The following is a 23,229-nucleotide window of genomic DNA, read 5'->3' as shown; positions in this document are numbered from 1 at the left end:
GATATCAAGTTAAAAGTATACAATACACTAGTAAGACTTAATTTAGAATATTTTAATTTTGGTCACCATGCTATAAAAAAAGATATTGCTGCTCTGAGATCAGTCGAGAAAGGAGCAACCTGATCCATCTGGTGATGAAGGAGACATTCTACACTGACTACTTGAAGGAACAGAACCTTTTTAATCTTGAACAACATAGACTACGAGAGGACTTGAACTCCTCACAGGTGTTAACAAAAGCAACCGGGCCGACTTCTTCAGAATAGTGACACGTTATACATTTTTGTATACAGTATGCATACATTGCATTGTAAATGCATGTTATACATTTTTGTTCGTCTGACAACATACAACTCAGATTTTAACGCGTTAAAAAGTCTTGCAGAATGTGTCAGTCTATCACGATCCACAGAGTACACACTCCACAGTGTCTTTTCCAAACAGGTGCATTTCCAGCAAATTTTAACACAACACCCTTACCGAGTCAAATTCACACACAGAATATTACATAACAAGATATCAAAAGGAGTTTTTTCTTTCAAAATCTGCTGCAGTCAAATTCCTTTTGAACAACAAAATTGTAATTGTTTATTGCAAGGTTTTTGTGCTTCATTTACATATTTTATAATCTCTGGAATGCGCATGGCTTCTATCCATTCTGTAACCCTATCAGAGAAGTACGTCATGCATTGTGTGCGCGGTGTTGTTTTTCTTTAATAAATGATTCAGTCGTTAAATGTGAGTTTTTAAATTGTTATAATATGCTACAGACGATAGCGTATTATACCGAATTGCAAACTGTATGTTAATTGTGTCCTACATAACAAAAACATACCAAAGAAATGACTTGAGCTTTGGCAGCCAGAGTCCCTACAAGACAAGTCGAAAAACAAACGTAGCAATGTGTAACAAAGATTGCTACACAGCTAGTGCAAATGTTACGCTGTTTCTGATTTGCATGCATTCTTTAGGCAACGTTAAAGGGATTTTATGGTTATTGCTGAAGCATTTATCTTTGCGTAAACATTTTCAAATCCGCACAGCCTCACAAAATGTAAAAAAAAATGTTTTTTCAGCCGATCTAGTCGAAGCTGCGGTCATTTTAATTGCCGTGTGAAATGACGTTTCCAACAGGCGATTACATAGTCTCCAGACACTTAAGAGCAAATCACTGTATTATATGAACCCGATCGTTTCATTTTCACTGTTTATTATCCTAACACATCTCCAAACATTAAAATAACTGCTAAATTGTATATATTTGTGTTTATATGCTATATGTACTTGGTACGACCACAAAGTATTTAACAGCGCTGTCAAACCCACGAATTTGATTTTTTTGGCTAGACAAGAGCAGCTCTATCATTATTCGGATTTATATTTTTAAGAAACCACACAACCGGCACTGTCTCCGTGTGTTTGTAAAATGCTGATGCAAGTCGTATTAACCTTTTCGCCGTCTATATGCGCAACTCCAAAAGACGGGATTGTAATTAAGAAAGTCGAGTTTTCATCCAAATGCGGGTACGTGTGAGAGAACACACCGGAAAAAAGGTGTTTGGAGGTAGAGTTTGCGCAATAGGGTTTTAACCTTTCACCCCCAGAAAATATTCCAAGTATTTGAATCCAGGGGGAGAGAGAGGGTGCAAGCGAGCAAGCTGTGGAAAGAGAGCGGTGACAGTGGAGAATGGAGTGCTCCGTGGAGCGCCGGAGAGTTTTTACTGGGAAAAAGGTTATCCAGCTGGCTTTCAGCTCGCCGGAGAGCGCCCACTGAACCTGGAGAGACGCAGGGCCGGAAAGGAATGGCTGATCCTCTGCGGAGGACTTTGCTAGCAAAACTTCGGGGGAAGAAATCCAAGAAAGGGACGGCAGCTGGTGGACTCGGCGTTGCTGCCAATGGGGGTCACCGTGAAGGTAAAGAAAGGGTTTTGCAAAAGCGAGACGAGCAAGCACGGGAGGCTAGAATAAGCGCTGCGGGTTTGAGTGTCGAGCCAGAAGCGATGAGGGGCAGAGAGAGCTGCTTGAACGGGGGCTGCGAGCCTCCGAGCGGGGAGATCAGTGTGGTGCTTGAGAGTGCCTTGGCTCAGTGCGAGACGTTCGGGGGCATAAGCAGACGGGGGGATCCGCACGGTCAGAGCAGCGAGGAGCTGCGGCTCAGGGGTCGAGTTAATGAGGAACTCTTGGGGGTCTCAGTTCAAAGACAAACTCAGGCGAGGGGGAGCGACAGAGACGAGATAAGCGGGTATAATGAGCAGGATCTCCATTCCGTGGCACAAGTACGAACCCTGGAACAGAAAATGCAGTCTGCCGTCGTCCCGCAGCATTTTTCCGGGGACTCGATAGGGTTTGGGACTGGTGAAAATCGTGTTTTAAGCCGAAGAAAGGCTTTTACAGATGCAAGGGAGGTGAATTTGACAGACGGGCAGTATCTCGTTTCAAAGAATAATAGAACAAACGTGGGCTGTGAAAAAGATCTGAAGATCCGCAGCGACGGAACTGATTTCTCCCAGCAACCTGACTCTTATCTGGGATTCCCGGAGACCTTTAAAGACAGAATAGACAACAATTTGCCAGCCGGTCACAAACGAATATTCGAAACAAATTTTAACATGAACGTCAAAGAAATGCGTCAGCTTGCTGGTCCCGGTCAGTTCCAGCACAACGACAATGACAATTTAGAGGAAAAGTTTATCGACCATACTGAAAGTTACGAAGGTTGTTCAGTATTTACTGGACAGTACAAAATCGCCAGTTTACAGAACACAGCGTTTTTCCCCACCGAATTGGAGATTTACGATGCAAAACTGGCTTCGTATAGCATTAGTGTTAGAGAGAGTGTGCAGCGACACAATTCAGTCTACAGTGAAGAAGACGATTACTATGATAACGAAAGTCTCCCATATTATGAACCCGACTCGCAACACTGTAAGTTAAGTTGCGTTCATGGCTCGAAAGGTGTAGAAATCGCTAGTCTGGTGCATCCCGTAGCAGAAGCCAGCCTGCAAAATGGACCAGAGAACAGCGCACGAGAAACAGACAGGTTGAGGACCAAGCTACAAGAAGCTTATTACTTGCTCATTAATGCAATGAACGACATCAGCTTTGAAAACCAGGTTGGTCTTAACGGATACACAGACCGGGGCAGCACGTCCAGCAGCCATTCTCAGGAAAGTGTGTGCTCGCAGGCGTCCGTCAAGGCTGCGGACAGCGATGCGTGGTCCGCTGGAGACCACAGCGCCCAACAGCTGTCCGACACGGATTCATTACAGGCGAGTCACTGTGACCCCCGCGAGCCGCGTTCCAGGAGCAGGAGCTCTCCAGTGAGCAGGAGCTTTGAAAACTTATCGGCTGCGAAAGTAAGGTCTTCACTCCAGAGGTCGGCTAGCGATGGAGCTATGAAATACCCTCGGGCGTATTCACAGTGCGCTGCCTCGACCCGTCTTGTTAAACAAGATGGTGGAAGTGAGGTGTACGGTGTAGCTGTAGAAGACGGGCGGGCCAGGCGGGGTCCCCCGTACGATGGCTTGTGTAGCGATGACTTCTTGCAGGACAGTGGGGAGAACGGGAGCCTCTCGGGCTCCTCCGATAGTGGCGAGGCTCACGGTGGGGAGCAGGATTTTAAAGATCGCCGCGGAGCGTCTGCGAAGCCACACGGGGTCACCGTCAACAAGATGCAGGAGTGGATGCAGAGGGGGCGCATGCTGTCTTCAGAAATGAAGCAGCGCATCGCGGGGTCCTCTCTCTGCGGCCAGGGACCCCCCAGTTCGTTGGCCGGCCGTGCCATCAGGAAAGACGCCTCTTCCAAGAGGACGCGACCCTCGGGGCTGATGACCACGCCTCAAGGCAGTAAGACCGCTGGGAGCGCGACTCCTTGCCAGGCAGCCCAGCAGACAGGTAGGCACGTTGCCCTGACGGTGGGATCCATGCTGTCTTGGCTCCCGGTCTGTCATCTTCTGTCCGAGATCCTCTGGGTGACTTCTGGACGCAAAGCAAGGGGCTGCGCTCAGCTCTTTTCTTTCCCTGTGGTTTTAACACTGGTGGAGGGGTCTCTCTTTCTGCGTGGTGTAGGTAGTTGCAAGGTGAAAGTTTTGCTGTAGGAAATCAAGAACTAACACACTCTTTAGCACCCTTTAAATGTTGCTTCAATAACTGATCATTGCCGCTGAATCACACAGTTTTGTATTGTTTTAAAGTTCTGTTAAAAAAAGCTTGGAATACAGGTGTTTATATTGTGGATATAGACTTTGGAGTTCTTATGGAATGATATTGGAGAATATGTGCTGGTGTAACATTACCCGAGTCCTAGGTTGTGTTTCAGGCAGGTGCTTTTTGATGTGGAGTTTGCATCTTCCTGCCTGTGCTTGTGTGAAATTACTCCATGTGCTCTGGATTCCTCCTACCTTTCAAAGCCATGCTGGCTAGATGGACGCTGGACTCTGATGTGTTCCTGTGTGTGTCTGCCCTGCGATGGGCTGGTGTGTCTCTCCTTGTGCCCTGTGCTTCTGGGGTGCACTGTGGTTTCCTCAGCCTTCACCAGCTGCTGGGCACTTTTTAAAATAGATGGATCAGCGCTACAGGACTAGCTCTAGATTTTGTTCTGTACTTCTTTAGCCTAATTCCTAGGCAGGATTTTAATAGAATTGATCCAACTATAATTTTATTCTTAAAACGTTTTTTCACCATTGTGATTTAGTGTGCGGATTGTTATACTTAGGCCTGCAGATAATTATCACTGCAGTCATTCACAATAGAGGTTTTTATTTTATATTAGTAAGAGAATCCTTTATTTTGGTGATACACAGCAGCAAGCAACTGGGAGCAATGCCCACTGTGAAATCAGTAATTGTGGGTCTGTTGCTCTTCTGATCTATATCATCAATCTAGATTTTAATGTAGTAAGGAAACTAGTCCAATGTGCTGATGATGCTGAAACAGGGGGAGTGGAAAATACAGACACAGCGGCAAGATATCTGGTCTCGGTGAATTTAGTCATATATGGACAGGGTGAGAGATCTAAATCTTTTTGGTTTAGGGCAGGGAAGATTTTAAAAAATACGTATACAAGCTCAAGCACTTCTTCATTATAGAGAATAGTGGGTCTCTGGGTCTGGGCCTCGACCTCTTGTCTGGTAAGCCTAATTCTGGGCAACTTCAAGAAATGACTGGACGACATTCACTCAATTACTAAACTACCAAAGGAGCAAAATGGGGCCGAATGGAAGAGGGGCTATTCGTTTTCAGCCTTGTCTCAGTCTCTTATTTTATTGAGGAAAAATAACATTAAGGCTGTGTTGCCCTTAAGTATACCCAATTTAGAATATTGAGTGAAAAATGCAGAAAATGCTTTTATTCTTTAATTTCTGATTCCTGTTATAGTTCTTATTGTAAGATTAGGTACAATACCTATTAGTATTATTTTCTAATGCTTTTCAGTTTTAGAAAACTGTGGCTGTAGTAGCTGGTGCTATTAGGGAATTGAGTGTCAGACAATCTAATAGTGCCTGTTGTTGAAGACCTGTGCAGTTCTGAACCAAGGGTATCCATACCATGTAGAGTGTGTGTTGTGTGTGTTGATATTGGGATCAGCCCGTGGTCTGTACAGAGCTTACAAAATCGAACGCTGTATGTATTGGACAATCTGTGACATGTGATGTAACGCCAGAGATGAAAATAATTACCAGCACAGCAGGTACAATTGCATGGAAGGCTTCAAAAGGCCTGCCTGCTAGTAGCGTATTTCATATTAATATTTCCAGGTAATGTTGTTTTCTAAAATTTGGAAAAAGTGTACAGATTCAGAAAGCTTACATTTCTCCCGGTTTTGCAGTTGTAATTGTTTCCAGTTGATCATCATATTTCTTGTAGTGAGGTTTTTAAACTTTCATCCTATGATCTGTATTACAGTGTTAAATAGTTTCTGAGAGAAACAGTCTTGTCAGAGGGAGGAACTGGGCTCCAGGCTTGATTCATTCATTTTTGCTTGGATGCTTCCTGCGTGTCCTGCACGTGTTTGCGTTTTCCACAGGGATCCTACAGACACTTTTTGGCTGAGCACCAGAGGGGCACATGATTATTTGTTCAGAGGGAGCAACAGCAGCCCTGGTTTTGCCAGTGAGGCTGCTGTCTTTCTCTGATTCGTGTTGCTGGCTTCTCACAGCTCATGTGTGAACAATATCTCTGTTTGCTGAGAGGAGGCTGCTAGCTGGGGAAGCACCCTGTGCCTCTCTGTCTGCAGGGTTGTGTTATGGATGATTCTCAAAGTACAGTAGCTCCAGGGGGATCAGTTTTTATGTGAAAATACCAGTTTTTAGACAATCTGGAAAAAAGCCCTCATACGTCATGAAGGAGCTATGTGTATTGAGGTCACTTGGCAGATTACAACTGTAAAATCATTTAGCTCCTGATAAAAATAGCCCTTTTCTCATTTATAAGCCTAAGATCTACAATTACAGTAAGCATATTTTTTCATATACACTGTGCAGATGGTTTTAATCTGAGATTTAGTTTTATATTCATATAGTAAAATGAATTGAACCCAATTGAGCAGATGCACAACTTTAAATATTCTAAAATGACACCGAAATTTAGATTGGCTGATGGTTCTGGTTTTTACACAATGGTGTATGCAGCTGACATTTAGCATAAGTATTGAAAAGTTCCTCTATGCATTCAAGTTTGGATTTAGAAAAATAATTCCTCATTTCCTCTGTTATGCAAAGAAGAATCAGTTGTGTCAGCCATGCAGTACTACAGTGAAAGGCCTGGCTTTTAAATATTTTTAATATTCCCAAATAAGGTAATACATTAAAACAGTATATTTGAGTCCATTACAGCTGATATGACTATTTCCATTGTCTTACCTATGTTCTACTGTTCGGACATAGTCAGTGAAATTCAGATTCTCTTTCAAGAATGTAAACACGCTGTCCCACAGACGATGTGGATTAACAGGGGATGTTGAAACAAGACAGGATTTAATTATCAGATTGTCGGCAGAAGTGCAGGCAGTGTGGAACACCCTGCAACATGTATTGGCTCCAGACAGGTGAGCTTTGTGAAGGTCCCTTTTGGTTTCCCTGCAGGGGTGAAGGTAAGAGCAAATGGTCCTCTGACAAACTATCCAATTAACTCTGCTGTCAGGGGCTTTATTAAGAGGGGCTCCAACAGGCAGCCCAGGGCGTAAGAATTCCAGACATATGAGGGGTCTTCAGTGTTTGGCATGCAGGTCACCAGGGAGATCTATTTTGTTTGCTGTACTGAGGGGTCACTAGACTTACCAGAGGATCGGAGCTTAAATTAAATCTTCTGCAGTCAGCAGTGGGGTTGCATCCCTGCAGGGGTTTAACCATGATTGTCGTGAAGGCCTTTCGTTCTGACCGTAATTTCTCTAGTATCTGGTTTAGCTTTGCTCCTAGCAGGTAGAAAATCAATGACAGCTGAAGTGAAGAGGCCAAGGCTTCTACAAAAGAAACCTGTGGTGTCATTTTAACTGTAAACTGTAACATAATTATCTTTTAGCAGATAAACTCAAGCTTAATTTATCAGAAATACGTGCTACATTGTGGACTCATCTTTCACCAGTGTCCACGAAAGTATCCTCCTTTAATTACTGATGTTAGTTGCAATTTCTGATTCAGATCTGCATTTTAACCACCATAAGAGCCATAGGCAATGTGGATTTCTGTGGTGCAGGAAATTAATAATTGAGTTGCTTACCATTTATAGCAAATTTCATTGCTTTAGTCATGTTAAGGCACATTTTCCTGACTGTTTATTGAATGCCAAGTTTTGCAAGTGATCTGTGCTGGTTTTCAGTAAGCTGCTTTTTGTAAAAGTGCAACGCAGCCTCTTCTTTTGAGTTGTTCCTGTAATGAATGCTGGTACTTTTCTAGAGGTAGAAGTGTTGTTACCAGCAGTGCAAAGCTCTCAAAAGTATTTGACTTATTGCAACACCTTCTGAGGGTTTATTTCCAGGGGCTAGGATAGAGAAAATTAATTCATATTGCATGTTAGATACATTTTTATAAATATTAATTAATTGCTTGTATGTGTATAGTGCTTTTTTATCACAAAGAGCCTCTGATTTTGAAAGGGACCCATTTTATCCCTTTCTGAAGTGCTACTCTCCACTTGGGTAACACGCCGTGGCCATTCTGCACCAGCAGCACCATTGCACAGCAGATAGGTGGAGGCGTACTGTACATGCTTACACCAGAAGTATGGTGTAACATAACCTGCTTCTCTGTATATTTAATGTTCTGAAGCATTTGTTTCTTTTATCGTCTTGTCTAATTTTAATCTAGCTCGAGAGTAACACATTTACATCAAGTTGTAGAGTATGCACAGTGATGTGTCCTGTTTACAGAACACTGTGGACAGGATCTTTTCCATGGCTTCAGAGTGTGAAAACAGACAGAAAAGTAGCAAATATGTTGCTTCCATCTGGAATGCATTGCATGTGAGAGCTTGCTCTTGTGTTATTATGAAAGACCCCATGCAGGTATACACGCTGTAGTCAGAGATAGCAGTTAATGACAAGCAGATTAGCATCCAGAGACTTTTAAAAGGGAAGTTGAAGCAACGTTATTTTGTTTTTTTAACAAATGTTTGTGCACACTTGAATTAATGTAAATAGATTTTTCAATTTTAACTCTTCATGTGAGAGGCATGGCTGATTCTGCATTAACAGATTATATTTGAAAAATAGAGAATAATTTTCATCTGGAACTTCATTGGTGTGACAGAGAGACATTTTCAGATTGGCTTTTACATTAAAACTGTAACCATTTTATCTAAATCCATCAATCCTGACGTGCAATAATGCTGTTTTTCTTAGCTGGCTGTACATTTCATTAAAAGTTGTTTTATCTATGCCCTTTTTATGAACATATACTCTCCTATTAAGCACAAAACATTTAAACGTTTGTTTAAATGTCCAGTTATATACAGTACACTCTTTTCCCTGCACAGCAGCAGTGTTGCTATTCCTGTTTTGGAGTGAAAGGAAATTGCCTTTTTTACAGATAAGGAATTGTAATTTAATTTAATTTGACTTTGTCAGCCAGCCAGTGTATTCTTGTTTTATAAGGGAACTGTACATTGGAGTCTGTAATTTTGGGATTACAAATATGATTTTAGAAATCCATGTTTCCTTTAGGAGAGGAAAACTTGTTATTAACAAGTGAAGGTATTTGCCTGGGAGAGTCTGCAGTTTACAATATTTTTTCTACACAGCATTTTTTAAATAAGATAAGAACCGGAACTCAAGGTTTAGAAAGGCTCATGCTGATTTTAAGTTAACTCTTTACATGACCATTTGCTTATTTTTTTCACATTCTCACTTACCCAAATCTTCTTGGAGTGGGATAGAGGAATATTGAGCTCACAGTTTTTGCTTTTTGTTTAGCCTTTTCCACACATCGCTACAATATGTCCTTGATACAGTTATTGTTTAGGCTTTTGTTTCTTTAGTAAGTGAACTATGAAGTAAAGTTATTGTTAAATAAATTATTAAGCCATTACATAATAACGACTGAGTGACCCTGTAAGAGGATTCGGTTTTGCTGCTGTATGAATGTGGGAAAAATTAAATTGCCTACAAACCAACACTATGTGCATGTCAGTTGAAAAAAACAAGAATATTTTTTGTGTAGAACCTTTAAAGCATTTTCCTCCATGAAAAATTAATCCTTATAGTGGCTAAATGTGGCTTATGTTTACGAAATGGGAAGGTTCAATGCCTGTGTATTTTCACGGCTGCAGTATTCTGATGCTCTGGATTCTTCCTGTCAAAGTGCACTGAAAAGCTAGACTGAGCTGTGCGGCCTTTAACTCACAGGGTAACCATAATCTGCATGTAAAGTGCTGGTGAGCAGCGCCAGGGGGTTGTAGCTGGTTATTAAAGTTTGTGTTTGGTCACAAAAGGTTCTTGCAAGTTTCAGACAGACATGAGTAATTCATCACATTTTTGTTGGTGTATTAATTGCAGGGTAACCACTGAGTTACTTTGACCCACCACTGTCTTTAGGCTGCCCCCTTGCTGGGAAGTGGCCAGGGGTGAGAAAATCTGCCCAGCAATTAAACCAGAAATTGTGCTGTCATGGGCTTTAGACTGCCTGACATTTCAGACAAATGAAAACCACACTGATATGAGTTCAGTCATCTTGACCTGCTTTGTGGAAGGCACTTGCCTATGTGTACACACAATATAAGTACAAGTAGACATAGGGAAGAGTATGTAGAAATGTAAAGTTAGTATATGTGTTTGTTAAGCAGCAGAAAGGTGATGTCTAAAACACAGGTTTCTTAGTTCTGCTTTTTTGGGGTATGAAGATATGTTCATATACTGTATAACCTTCTTGGGTTTCTGTATGACATTATAATAATGCTCATCAACTTGCAGTAACTGTAGTTCAAAACAAAAAAAAAAGGGTAAAAGACTTTGAATACTGTAGGTGTGCTGTGGTGCAGTCCAGGAAACTCAGACTTCTGTTTTTTCTTCCAGCCTTGATTGAGCGAGTGCACTGCTCCAGCATGGGCAGATGGGAGGCAAGAGTGACCGGCTGCTGTGAGGTGAATGAGCCCAGACTGACCGCTAACAGCATCACTGTGTCCAAAAAACGCAACTGGCTTCAGCAGAGCTCCAGTAGGAGCCAAACTTTGGAGGATAGCAGGGTACCTGCAGCAGCAGAGGAAGACCATGGCCACGTAGCCCCTTCCCCCAGCCCCTCCTCTGAAAGCCAGATGCTGGCAGGGGCTGTGACACCCCTAGAGCACAGGAAAGCCTTGAGGCTCCAGCACCCTCATGACGTTGTGACCCAGGCTGGTCCTGCTCCTCACAGAACTCTCCGGTCCGCCCTGCCCCATCATCGGCCTGTTGACCCCACGGAAGAGAATGATGCTGATGATGAGGGAGAAATCTGGTACAACCCCATCCCGGAGGATGAGGAGCCTGAGGTGCTCCAGGGCTCAATCCCAGAGCAGAGTCTCTCTGCCCAGCCCCTGTCCCCTCCAGCACAAGGGCCACAGTCCTCTGGAGCCGGTCCGAGGGATGGTGACTGTGCAGGGGGCCCCCTGAGCTGTGACACTTCTGAGGACTGTCAGGGTGCTCCGGCCAGCAAGATGAATCACACGAATGCTACTCATTCCACGGAATGTGTGCAGCTGCACAGACAGATGTTCACATGCAAGCCTGCAGATGAGAGCACAGCACCTCTGCCCACAGGAGCAGGTAAGCCTTTTCCCACCTCTGCCTGTTTAAGAAGAAAAGCACGAAGAAACAAAAGCCTTTCTAAGTGTTTTACACTGTATCAGTAAAGCAGTACAGGTTTAAATGCCATTTTTATCCTTTTTGAACATTTTGATATGTTCAATTACAACCCATCATTTTGACAAATCTCCAAGTGAACCCATAATTTTAATTGTACTTCTGCCGAACTCATGAGAGTCTGCCACTGAGAAACCCAAGTCACAGTTACGCCTCAGGTCAGAGCAGGTCTCATTGATTTTCATGCTTTGCAAGGCAAAGGTCTGGTCAGTTGCAAGTGGTCACATGTGGGTGAGTTTAATCACTCATTTAATTTGATCTGTTGAATTGGGGAAAAAAAGATAGCAGTTTAAGAAGCCCTGTCTTGTTCATTATTCATTTCTATGAATCCCGTTGTTTCTGAGCTGATGGTTATATGTTTAAAAAAAGTTTACTGTAGCTTCTTAAAGGACTGTGGAGTTGAAGTTAAAGTGGAGTCCTGGAGGCAGAGGGCAACAATGCAAAATGTGCAACACCAACGCGCTTGGGTTCATCTTCTCATAAAGGCCCCACTCTAGTCATCTTTATGCTATTTGTGAAACCTGTAATTTGGAAAAGAACAACTTTTAAATGCTGAGCACATGCCTAATTCTTGCTTGTTGCCTGACTGTGTCTGCTGTAGCTCAGCTTGGTGGATATTTTGCTTTCTTATGGTCATGTAGGTACAAGCTAATGTAGTCAGTTTTATGGCCCTTGTAGCTCAAAGCAGACAGAGGAATGAAGGTGTAAACAGGGGGTGTCAAGCTAATTTGCTGTGGCAGACCAAATTTGGTTGAAATGTACTTCAAGTGGAACACAACTACTAAGCAGTATTAAAATACAAGACACCGCCGTTACATAGTACTGTTTATTCGTAGTGTTTTTGGTTTTTATTTCACAGTGAAATACCTCTCTTTAAACTGCAATTAACAGTCTGTGTGTCATCACAACACGTTGGTTTAAAAAACATATTGCCCTCTGAGTAAGGCATATATTGTTTAGTATTATAAAATGTAATTTAAGATATACTGTAAATGTACACTTTGTAAATCTTGGTTCTGTTGAATATAAGATTCAATAGCTGAAAAAAATAAAAGGGCTACTATACATCCACCTCTTTCTATAAAAGGACTTGATTTTTATGAAGTTTTGATACACTTAAGTACTGGACTTTTTTACTATACTGCATTGTATACCATTTACACTATAACAGAATGTTGCCTATTTTAAACATCATGTCAGCAATATGTGTTGCTAGTGCTTCAAGTGTTACAAGAGCAAAGAAAATGAGGAATGGAATGAGAAAGTCAAACAAAAATTGCCTTAAATTTACCTGCGCTGCAAATGTTCAATGGTTTACATTTTTACATATTTGTGTTATTTATTGTACAATTTTTAGTGGACTTATTATAAACAACAATAGTGCTCTAATTTTCTACAGAATCAGCGACCGGTAAGGTTAAGTGGACTTTGCATGACAATAAACACTGAAAATAGTGAACAATATTGGCAAGGTATCAAGTGACAAAAGCAGCTCCTACAACTATTGCTATTGCTCTTTGGTATCAGCTTCCTGTCCATATCAAGCATTTGAGATTTCCATCTACGTCTACAAAGAAATATAAATCTCTCCAATTTTCTTAAACCACATGATTATTATTTGACTTCAGTGGCATAATTACAAGACCGCTATTGCCATATTCAAAAATCATATTTTGACTTCATAAACAGTTGATGCAGTTTCATTGAGGTCAGTGGTAGTTCAGTCGCTAATTCAGTAGATAGTTTGTATGAAGTGTTTGCACAGGTCTTGCGGTATCAGTTTTATTCCCCACCATTTTTGTGCAAAGACCATCCTATCAGAGTAATCTATGAGGTCATCAAGCAGGAGCACTGTGATTGGACAGAGGAACAGCACCGCAGAGAGTGCTGTGTATACAAGACTGATACTGTATCATCGCCAAGGACACCTACTTCGGATGTGGGCTGTTCAGGGTCAGACAAAGCACAAGTTGAATCTGTCTCCAAAGGACACACATTCCCAAGAAACAGTCTTGGCAGGTTGGATCTGGCTGGCTGGCCACAAGTTTGACACCCTTAGTAGCCAACTCACGTCTTTGGAAATTTAGGATTTGAAGTGATTGCATGTAGGAGCAGTAATAAGGTCAGGCATGATAGAAGAGCTAGAAATGTAATAAGTAGTATTTAAACTACAAACATTTTGGTATCTCTGCCCTAGTATTGTAATGGTCTTGGCTCGACTGACAGTGAGCAAACACAGAGCCCCTGTGACAGGCTTTAGATCTGTAACATTCTACATCTGCAGGCTTCGTACCCAGGTTTGTGGAGAGATTTGCCTTTGGAGTTTGCATTAATAGACAAAAAATTGTTTCAGTAAGGAAATAAGGAAATTAAATGTGATGAAGTTTTCTCTTTTAAGAAGAGGAGTAGCTTTTCAGATTATATTCTACTTTTTGTATTTCATGTTTAGTGCTGTTAAGATCCAGTAGTTTGTAAGATGTTTCATATAATGAAAGGTTAAAAGTTAAAATTTTAAAAGGTTTGCAATTCTAAAATTAAAACAAACTCCCTGTACAGCTCATTAGTTTTCTCAAATTATGGTTTCAATTCAAAGCTTCACTATAGTGGTTTAGTAGAACATACTTTGTGTGAAGTATCTTTGTGTAATTTGAATACTGATCAGAAAATAAGACAACAAATACCTATATATTTTCGTTCATTATGTTTTATTGTTTGTTGTGAACAAACTTGCAATGTGCTGGTAGTGAGTCATTTTAAAGGAATGAGTTTGGTTATACCCCGGATTTGCTGTGAACGACTGGCTTTTCTATGAGAGAGTCTGTGGCTCTTGTTGACTTTGTGGTTATTCCACAGCTTGTCTCTCCCTGTTATCTGGTAACCTCAAGTCCTCTGCATCATCGGAAACTGTCGCCTGTAGAAGCTACACAATACTGTGCTGTTAAGTAATTCGTTATTTTGTGGTTAATTGTGGTTCATTGCTTGCCATTCCTCATTCCCTGTAAACTACATATCCCTACAGTCCTTAAGATGTCATTTGAACTGATGTCCTTTCTAAATGAGACTGCAGTTTTTTTTAATTAAACTTTTCCACCAGATTGTTTTTATCTATCTGCGTGTTAGGAGTTTTAGATGCATCCTTTTTTCTGATTGCAAATTCTGCAGTTTAAAATGTTACCAATTAATGAATATGTGCAGAAATGCACGAGATAAACATTTTAATGGGCTGTTCGCATGTTTCTTTTTTAAGTCTTGCAACTATTTACAATTGAAATTTCAGTAACATTGAAGACTTGTCCTTTTTTAAGATAACCCATTTTGGCCTGGTGTTCCAGTAGTAAAAGATTTTTAAGGTTTCCTTTTGTCTTTCTGATTTTTTTTGTGTGGTTGTGGGTCTCTTCTGCTTGAAATTGTGTGATCTGCAGTTACATCAGGGTGACTTTTCTTCCTTTGTGTTTTTCAAAACCGTTGGTAATTTCCTGAAAAAAGCAGTAAGAAGATAAACCTTGGTGCCTCCACTGTCCATGTATTCTGACATAGGACCAGTACAGCAGAAGAACACAGCATGAACTCTGTGTTTCCCTGGATTCAGCCCAAGGCCTTGAAGCTTTCATTAGTTTTCTTCTCCCTGCAAAGATAAACTGAAAGTGTGGGATGGGATGTTCCTTTTTACTGTTTACAGACACAAAGTTCTGTCACACAGGTATAAGTTCAGGTAAATGATTAAGCGTGTTCCTGTAACCACATAAATTAACTAATTACATCTTATTTGTAATTTATACACAATCTACAATAGACTTCTTTTGTAAAAAAAAAAAAGACCTTTAACATCTTCTTACTTAATAGCAAAGCTTATCGCTTGATAGCAAAGTAATTATTAGTAAATTAGTAATGTATGCGGCTGAAATGAACATCTGTGGAACAAGAATGAGCAAGGGAACTCATCACATGACTGTGCTTCATTCCAAGCGTATCCATATGACAGAAAACCTGAAAATAGAAAACAAAGGGGATCCTGAGTGTGGCCCAGCTTTTGTATTAGCGTCTGGCTTCTCTTAATGAGTCACAAGATTCCTCTTTGTGTGCCAGAGCCCTGAGAATGAGAAGACAAGCGAGGAATCTGATCCAGCTTGGGCACATTGCTAATACAGAACTTCCGTGGGTCTCAGTGTTTTTCAATATGGGATGCCAGCAAACAAAAGTGACTGAGGAAAGCAGCCATGCTCTGGATCACCTGCCTGTTAAACCCAATAGAATATTTGAAGCCACAGTCACTAGGCTCTGTTACCTGCTGTCACTTGTACATGGGAACACTGACTGTTCAGTAACTGTCTGGATCTACTGGGCCTCTACTGTGAAAAAAGGGTCCTTTCCCTTGCATATCCCCGCACACTGACAGCTTAGGGACAAATATCTTTGCATGTTTTTGATGCTGCGTTTGATGTACTTTTATGGCTTTGAACCAGTTAGACATAGTTGTACATAATAATTTGATTAGGGAGTGGAGTCAGGATGCCACTGGTTGCTCTAGTTACAGAACGCTTGGCAGGAGGGATGGGATTTGGTTTTGTAGCACAAAAAAATTAGACCCTGGCAACTGTCCATCTTCAAATAGTGTACCCTGCATTCATTAGCAGGTTTTGTATCCATTGTAATGAAACACCTCCGCTTCTGTTATCTTTGGAGGTGTTCAATACTGATTGGTTTGAATAGGACAAAACGAAAACAAAAACAGCAGATGACCAGTACAGTTAGGAAGATTAATACAGTACTTTAAATTCTGATACAGTAATAAAAAGGTTATTGACTACTTTTACCATTGATGCTTCAAGCCTGTGTAATTGGTCCTGACAGTTCTTTGGGGTTTTCTTTTTGGGCAATTTAAGAAGCGTGGTAACTGTGTCCTTTTAGAAAAAAACTCTTTTAAATGCTTGCAGCAGATCTGTAATTTGTCTTAAAAAGTGTATCAAATTCAAAGACCTTCATTGTATTTAGGAGTTAAGTGCCAAATTCTGTTGGAAATAATGCTGCAGTAGGGTTCAACAGAAGAATGGTACTAGTCCACAGTCAGGGAAGTTGGTAAATGGAAGAATAGCCAGTTGTGGGCTGACTCTTCAAAATCTTGTCACTGAGGCAGGACTGGGTTCAATTTCGTAGGTACTGTAAAACTGTAGTTGGTGCCTTCTTTTTTTCGAAGTCTGTAAAACAATCAGAGCTTCTCATTAATCACACTGACAGCAAACAATTTTCATGAGTGGCACTGTCTTAAGAGCAATCAGGAGCTGTTAGTTGCTGCCGGTGTTTTGTGAAAATGTTGCAGGCCAGGTGCCCGAAGGTTCAGGGAGTGAGCAGTGATCTCTTCCAGGCTGTGGAGTGCAGAGGCTCTGACAATGTAGGTTTGCCCTGGGGATCCAGTTACATGCCCAGTCCCAGAGCTGGGGGGGGGGGTCAGGCATCTCAAATGGGGCAAGGATCAGCATGCCATCCTGTTTCCCTGCATGAATTTCCAAAACAAGATTCATATTATTTCTGCTTCACGTGTTTGCTAAAGTCACCTCCTACTGCTTGAGGGAATACTGTTGGTTTGTTAGACATAGAGATTGGCAAAGGTTGGTTTGTAGAAGTAAGTTGTCCCATGTCTGTGGACTAACCCTAACCTTATCACACATTCAGAAATGTTTTTGAAGAAGACGGTTTGTTTGCCTAAATAAGGAAAGAAGAACAAGTATAAGAGCGCACAAAATTCTTGTGTCCCATTTAATCTGTTAAAAGCAGTACATTTGTGTCTGCTTCTTGATGTGTGTATATGTATAGTAATCATAGAAGTGTAAAAGGACTTTTGTTCCTCTTGGATTTCTGTAAGTGAGCCTGCTTTACAGCTCATTCTTTTAAAACAATTCTGTTAGCTGTAACTGGGAGAGCAGGAGGGTTGTATTCATGTGCCCATTATTTTAATGACACCCATGGGTACAAATGTATGTCACTGTGGGGGGAAAAGCATTTGCTCAATTAATAATACTTTCACCTTTGTGCAGTTTGTGCACTCAAGACATATTTATAGACCTGTGAAAGAACCTTTTTCTTCTTTTAGAAATAGAAATTCACTCTGTGGAGCTCTTGCCTGAGTATCTTTTGCCACAACAAAACCTGTCATATATGAGGGAAATGCAGGATTCCATGAATGCACCCAAATCAGGCCCTTGCTTGCTACACTATGTAAATTCCTGATATCCTTCCCTTAAAACACTAGCCTTGATATTCCAACACACAGAGCCCTCCTGAGTAAATCCCATGGCGTATCTCATTGTTGTGAGCCCCTGGGCTTCAGTGTAGATGGGGAAGTGTGGAAACGGCTTCCTCACTCTCATTACATGTTGGGAGTTATTGGCAGGAAGAGTAAAAAAAAGAAGGGATTAATAGAAGAAGGTCTAAACACGGCTCTGTTTATTAAGGAATGTTGCAGGACAGCCCACTGGCAGGGCTGTGCTGTGATTTGCAGCACAAGGGGAGTCTTTGTCCTGTCTGTCAGGGCTCACAGCTCCAGCTCCTGTTGTGCCAGAAGAGCACAGCAGGCAGGCAGCAAATAGAGCTGCCCTGTCTGGAGTTTGTGCCTCTTATCTTTGGTGCTTCTGTTAGCTGTGCTACTGTGTTAAAAAAGGGAGTAAGTCTAATCACTGAATAACATCTGCATATGTGAACTTGAAAATTGCCGATATGTAGAATCCACAAGATTCGTGATTTGTAGCAAAAAGAAAATAAGCTGGGTTTGCTGCAATTCATTTTTGCTTAAGAAAATAAAGTGTAAAGACCAACTGTTGATACTTAACTGTGTTTTTTTGCAAATTTAGGTAGCCAGTTATTTTTATTCCATACCCCTCCAGTTGAGCATTGCCAGGTGTCTTGTCCTCTTGGATCACAGTGATGGCTCTGCCGCTGAAGCCCTGGCTGCTGGGAGCTCTGCAGTGATGTGGTGACTGGGAGAGAGGCACACCCCTCGCCCACATCACTGCGAGCCTTCAGGCCCCAGGGAAATGGCAGGAGTTGCTTATTTGCTGTGAGCCAAGAAACCCTGGCCGACAAAACCCAATCCTACACCTGGCAGCGGTGCAGCAGTTCTGTGATCCCGCAGGGGCTCCCAGTCAGCTAGTGACCCAGGCTGAAGTGTGACAATGGAGGATAGAGCTGAGCCAGTCAAGTCCCTGCTCTTCCGTACAGAAGTGTTGAGGCCTTGTCCTGTCATCCCAACCTCCACTGGAGACCAGTTCCTTCTGTTCACAAGGAAGCCTGTCTCTCACTTCTTTTCTTATCTAGACCACTAGTTCTTCCGGAAGGTTTGAAGTAACTGTCTTGTGAATCATAACTTTTTGTCTTCTTATATAAGAGGATGCATGCGTTTCAGTGGTGGTTTGATATTAAATCATGGACCTGTAGCACTGCTTTATTCTGGTGTGACTCGGTGACTTATTTTTCCCTTCTGGAAGGATTAGTGTGTATTTATGTGATGAGTTGATGCCACATTTTGGGTACATTTCACAGGAGCAAGAGCCGTTTCCAACCTGTGCTCACTGTGAGTATGTTTCTTTATATCTGCGCTAATCTGCAGTGTCTTAATTTAGGAATAGGGAAACATTTATTTAAACATGAAATCTCATGTATGGTGCTGATAGAAAAAAAATACAGTTTTAGTTTTTGATGGCTGCACTGCAGTAGTAGTTCCTGTTAGACAACTTGTGTATCCTGTCATGCTGTGGCATATTGTTTGCATATGTGTACTCTGTAGATGAGCATTTCTGTGGACTTGGATTGTTTTAATCTGTTCAATTTCCACCACAAGAAAATAATGATTTGCCTGGTTCAGAGGTAAGAAATACACACCAAAACTGCAAATTGTATTGATTTGTATTTTGTTGCGATTTGCTCTTCTTGTTGTTATGCATATATTTTATTTTATGATTTCAGGCAAGCTATGCAGTTATCTTTTCTAAAAAGTTCTCTGTAGCCTTTTCTTTTGTTGGGTTTGCCAATTCTAATTTTTCTTACTTCTTCTCCCTGACAGATAAAAACATGTATTAACTGTTGTGTAATACGTTTTGTTTAGTAGGTGCTGCTGTCTGTCTGAAGTATTTCAAAAGGAGTTTTGTTTTATTTTTAGTACAAAATACAGGTTCACCAGAGTAATTTTGGTGAACTCCAGTATGGAACACAGACTGATGTTTTGTAAAATGTAATACCAAGTTGAACAGAGTTACAATGTTCTTACATTCTATTAATTTAATAAAAACAAACTCTTGTGATTCAGTAACCTGTAAGAATTGTGATCATTGCTGAATTGACTGTTCAGAGTTTTTATGTCATGAGAAGGGAAGATATCAAATTTTGCTTTTTAAATGTTTTAATGCACAAAAATGGACTATGGATGTGAGGACTTCAAAGCCTGATTTTCTAAAATGACTGGGTTAAAAAATATGGCTCAGTACATTGAAAAACTTGCAAACGTATAGCATTGAAACTTGCTTTGTTGATGTACTACAGCCTTCAAGATTGGTGACTGTAGGCATTTGTTTTGCCGGTGCTCTTTGCATCTTAGTTGTGACACATCTGCTCGCCTCTGTTTTCCAGATCTGATCGACTCACCAAGCACAGGCTTCTCTCCCCCTTCCAGCCCCAACCCCTCAAAGAAAGGCAGCTCCATCAACTGGTCCTTTCCAGACAAAATCAAGTCTCCTGGAACTGTGCGGAAGCTCTCCCTGAAGATGAAGAAGTTGCCAGAGCTCAGCAGGAAGTTGAGCGTGAAGGGGGCTCCAAGCGGCAGTGCCCAGCCCGAGCAGCAGCCCTCGTCCCCGAAGAGCAGTGGGAGCAGCAGTGGGGCCGAGTCCAGCCAGAGGCGCCGCCCCCACCCTTCTCCTGGGGCGGGCGCTGCGGCCAGCAGGAACGTCATCTCCCGTTACCACCTGGACAGCAGCGTGTCCACCCAGCAGAGCTTCAGCAAGAAGAAGAGCAGCCGGCGCTCCAAATCGGCCAGCAAGGGCGGCTACCTCAGCGACGGGGACTCCCCTGAGCTGGTCGCAAAATCGGGCAAGCACAACGCCGAGAAGGCTGGCAAGGGGAAGGAAGCCCCAGTGAGCTGCACCCAGAGACTCCCCGGCACAGAGATCGACATCGACGCTTTCCGGCACTACAGCTTTGTGGACCAGCCCAAGTGCTCACACTACATCTCCGGGCTGATGAGCGTGCATTTCTACGGCGCAGAGGACCTCAAGCCGCCCCGCATTGACTCCCGCGATGTTTACTGCGCTATCCAGGTGGACTCGGTCAACAAGGCCCGCACCGCACTCCTGACCTGCAGGACCACCTTCCTTGACATGGACCACACTTTCAACATCGATCTAGAGAACGCCCAGCACCTGAAGCTGGTGGTGTTCAGCTGGGATCCCGCTCCCCGGAGGAACAAGGTTTGCTGTCACGGGACGGTGGTCCTCCCCACGCTCTTCCGCGTCACCAAGACCCACCAGCTGGCCGTGAAGCTAGAGCCCCGGGGCCTGATCTATGTGAAGCTGACCCTGATGGAGCAGTGGGAGAACTCCTTGGACAGCCCCGAAGGTGACCATGACCCTGTGGTGTTTGGCGTGGAAGCCTGGAGGGTGGTGGAACGCGAGAACGCTGGGTTCATGGTGCCCCTGCTGATGGAGAAGTGCATTACTGAGATTGAGAAGAGAGGCTGCCAGGTAAAGAGTTCTCATTTCTTTATTTTGACAGGGTTGGCATTTGAGTTATCCTGGGTGTTTTAAGGCATATCTCAAAGCCTTTTGGTTAAAATTGCAGTTCTTATTTTTACAAAACAAGTACAAACATTGCTGTTCTTTTTTTGTTAAATTCTAACCAACTGTATTTAATCAAAAATCTTCAATCATGTTATGTTTTGTTAGATTTGCACTTTCAAAGCTTTAATCTTAATGACAGATCATTTTCTTCTGGAACAAAGAGCTTTGAAGATCTCTGTGTTATTGTGTGTATCTATGACCGGTTCAAACCCTCATTTAGGGTGTGACACAGGACACTGTTTTGCAAACATTAGCCCCATGTGCTGCCAAAACAACAGAAGATTTTCCATTGTTTCAGAGACAAAGCTGATAACTGCTTATTCCACTGAGAAATGTTCCTTCTCATTTAGACTTGACCTCTTCCGAGCAAGAACTGTACAGTTAAAATATAGGTTTTGTCTTCCTTCTACAAGACTGGACTTGTTACTACCCATCTTAAGTACCTACCTTCTTGTCATCTGTCCCACACATGAAGAAACTCTTTGTGTCCTAGGACAGGCTCTCCAGGTTAACTCAAGGACATTTGGCAGATCCTTGCAGTGCCAGCATAGTTTGCGTGTTGCTATTCTGTAGCCTGCACCACCTGTGACATTTGTTTTTCTTCAGGCTTGGCAGTCTGACAGGTCCAGCCAATTTTGACTCTTTGTGTTGATTCAATAACGGCAATCCCCAAGACTATGACATTGAATTCCCTGCATCACTTTCTATTAAAAAAGTGTGTTTTAGTGATTAGATTTGTTATTGTCGGGTTTTGGTGATGTTTAGACAACAGGGAGTATCAACATCCCTACCCTAATCCAGTTAGATCTATTACATAACACTAGCTTTGCCTATATTAGTCTTTTTAGAATTAATTAGTTGCTTTAAACATCACTTAATTCTAATTAAGGCTAATTTTCTTTTTGCTTATCCTCCAGTATCAAAATAGCTAAATGATTTATTCCTTTGCTCATTTTTCTCATGTTTGATCTACATTTACTTATAGCCTAACTCGGAGATTCTGACTGTTCAGAACAGCCGTAGACCATCCAGAAACAACACGAAACAGCTGGAAAGCTTTTCAGATAGCTCCAGGCATTCCTGATAGGCTGTATAAACCTATTTAAACTATGAAGATGCTAGAAGGCCTTGTCTAGCAGGCCACAGTTCCATGTGCAGTTAATTCTTGGAGCTCATCAAGCTCTTTCTTGAAAGAAAGCAGTAAATTGTCTTCAGCAATGTGGCTGAGTTGTTCCATATGCCTGGAACACTGTATAATGACATGCCTCCTGTTCATGGTTTTAAATGAGCTTCCATGTAGTTTCACTTCATTGGACACTTTAAGATGGTGGTTCTGTAGAGTTCGGAGTAGCTCCAGACAAAAAAAAATTTTTTTGCACTCATAATAAGCCAGTGCCATTTTCGTTTACTTCTGTGATCTTTATCTGCATTGCATTCTGGAATATGATAACTGTGAGGGAGTAATCAACTGAATTGATATCTAAGGGCAGTTACTAAAGTGGTTTATTCCCTGTGCCTTCGGGACACGGGGGTGAGGACTCCATTTCACCTTTGATTGATCTAGGAGAAGTTCTGTAATGTTATTGATGTTGTAAATTAAAGTGTCAGCTACACTTTGCAGAGCCACTGATGAATTAGCTGGGTTTTGTTGCAGTGTTGATGTATAGTGCCTTTGTTTAAATGAATGGGAGAAATTTGTTCTGTTGTTGAGATAATTGTGTTGGGCCCCTAAGAGAAAACAGAATTTGTTTTCTCTTGGGCACGTTTCTCCTGCCAAACAGAAGGACTTTGACATCTCATTGACTTGGAACATGTTTCTTTTTATTGTTTTGTAACAGTATTCCAGCTAATTAGTACACAGATATTTTTTTCTGTTTTCCATTCCCGCTGAAACATACTTTTGGAAATGGAATGTGTCAGCGTTTTGCACAGTTTGCACGGTGACCTGGTGCCGATGTGCTGCCTCATACCTTTATACTTTTGAAGCCAATGCCACTGGAGCGAGACTCTGCCCCTACGTTACTTAATTAGAGTCGGGACGCCAGCAATAAAACTGTCTGGCCAGGGTTCATATACTCTCCTCAT

At 42.0% G+C, this 23,229-nt stretch overlaps 1 protein-coding gene across 1 annotated transcript in view; it reads left to right on the top strand.

Annotated features, from left to right (window-relative positions):
• The first annotated feature begins 1,598 nt into the window (after positions 1–1,598).
• Positions 1,599–23,229, top strand: part of syde2 (synapse defective 1, Rho GTPase, homolog 2 (C. elegans)) — a 38,628-nt gene continuing 16,997 nt past the window's right edge. The window contains exons 1-3 of the mRNA XM_015355285.2: positions 1,599–3,894; positions 10,505–11,230; positions 19,943–21,048. Coding sequence (XP_015210771.2) covers positions 1,803–3,894; positions 10,505–11,230; positions 19,943–21,048 — 3,924 coding nt within the window. The 5' untranslated portion in view covers positions 1,599–1,802. The remainder of the gene's footprint in view (positions 3,895–10,504; positions 11,231–19,942; positions 21,049–23,229) is intronic.

Source organism: Lepisosteus oculatus, chromosome 9 (assembly GCF_040954835.1).
Source record: "Lepisosteus oculatus isolate fLepOcu1 chromosome 9, fLepOcu1.hap2, whole genome shotgun sequence".
Taxonomy (NCBI): domain Eukaryota; kingdom Metazoa; phylum Chordata; class Actinopteri; order Semionotiformes; family Lepisosteidae; genus Lepisosteus; species Lepisosteus oculatus.
This window is presented reverse-complemented; position numbering and strand designations above follow the sequence as displayed.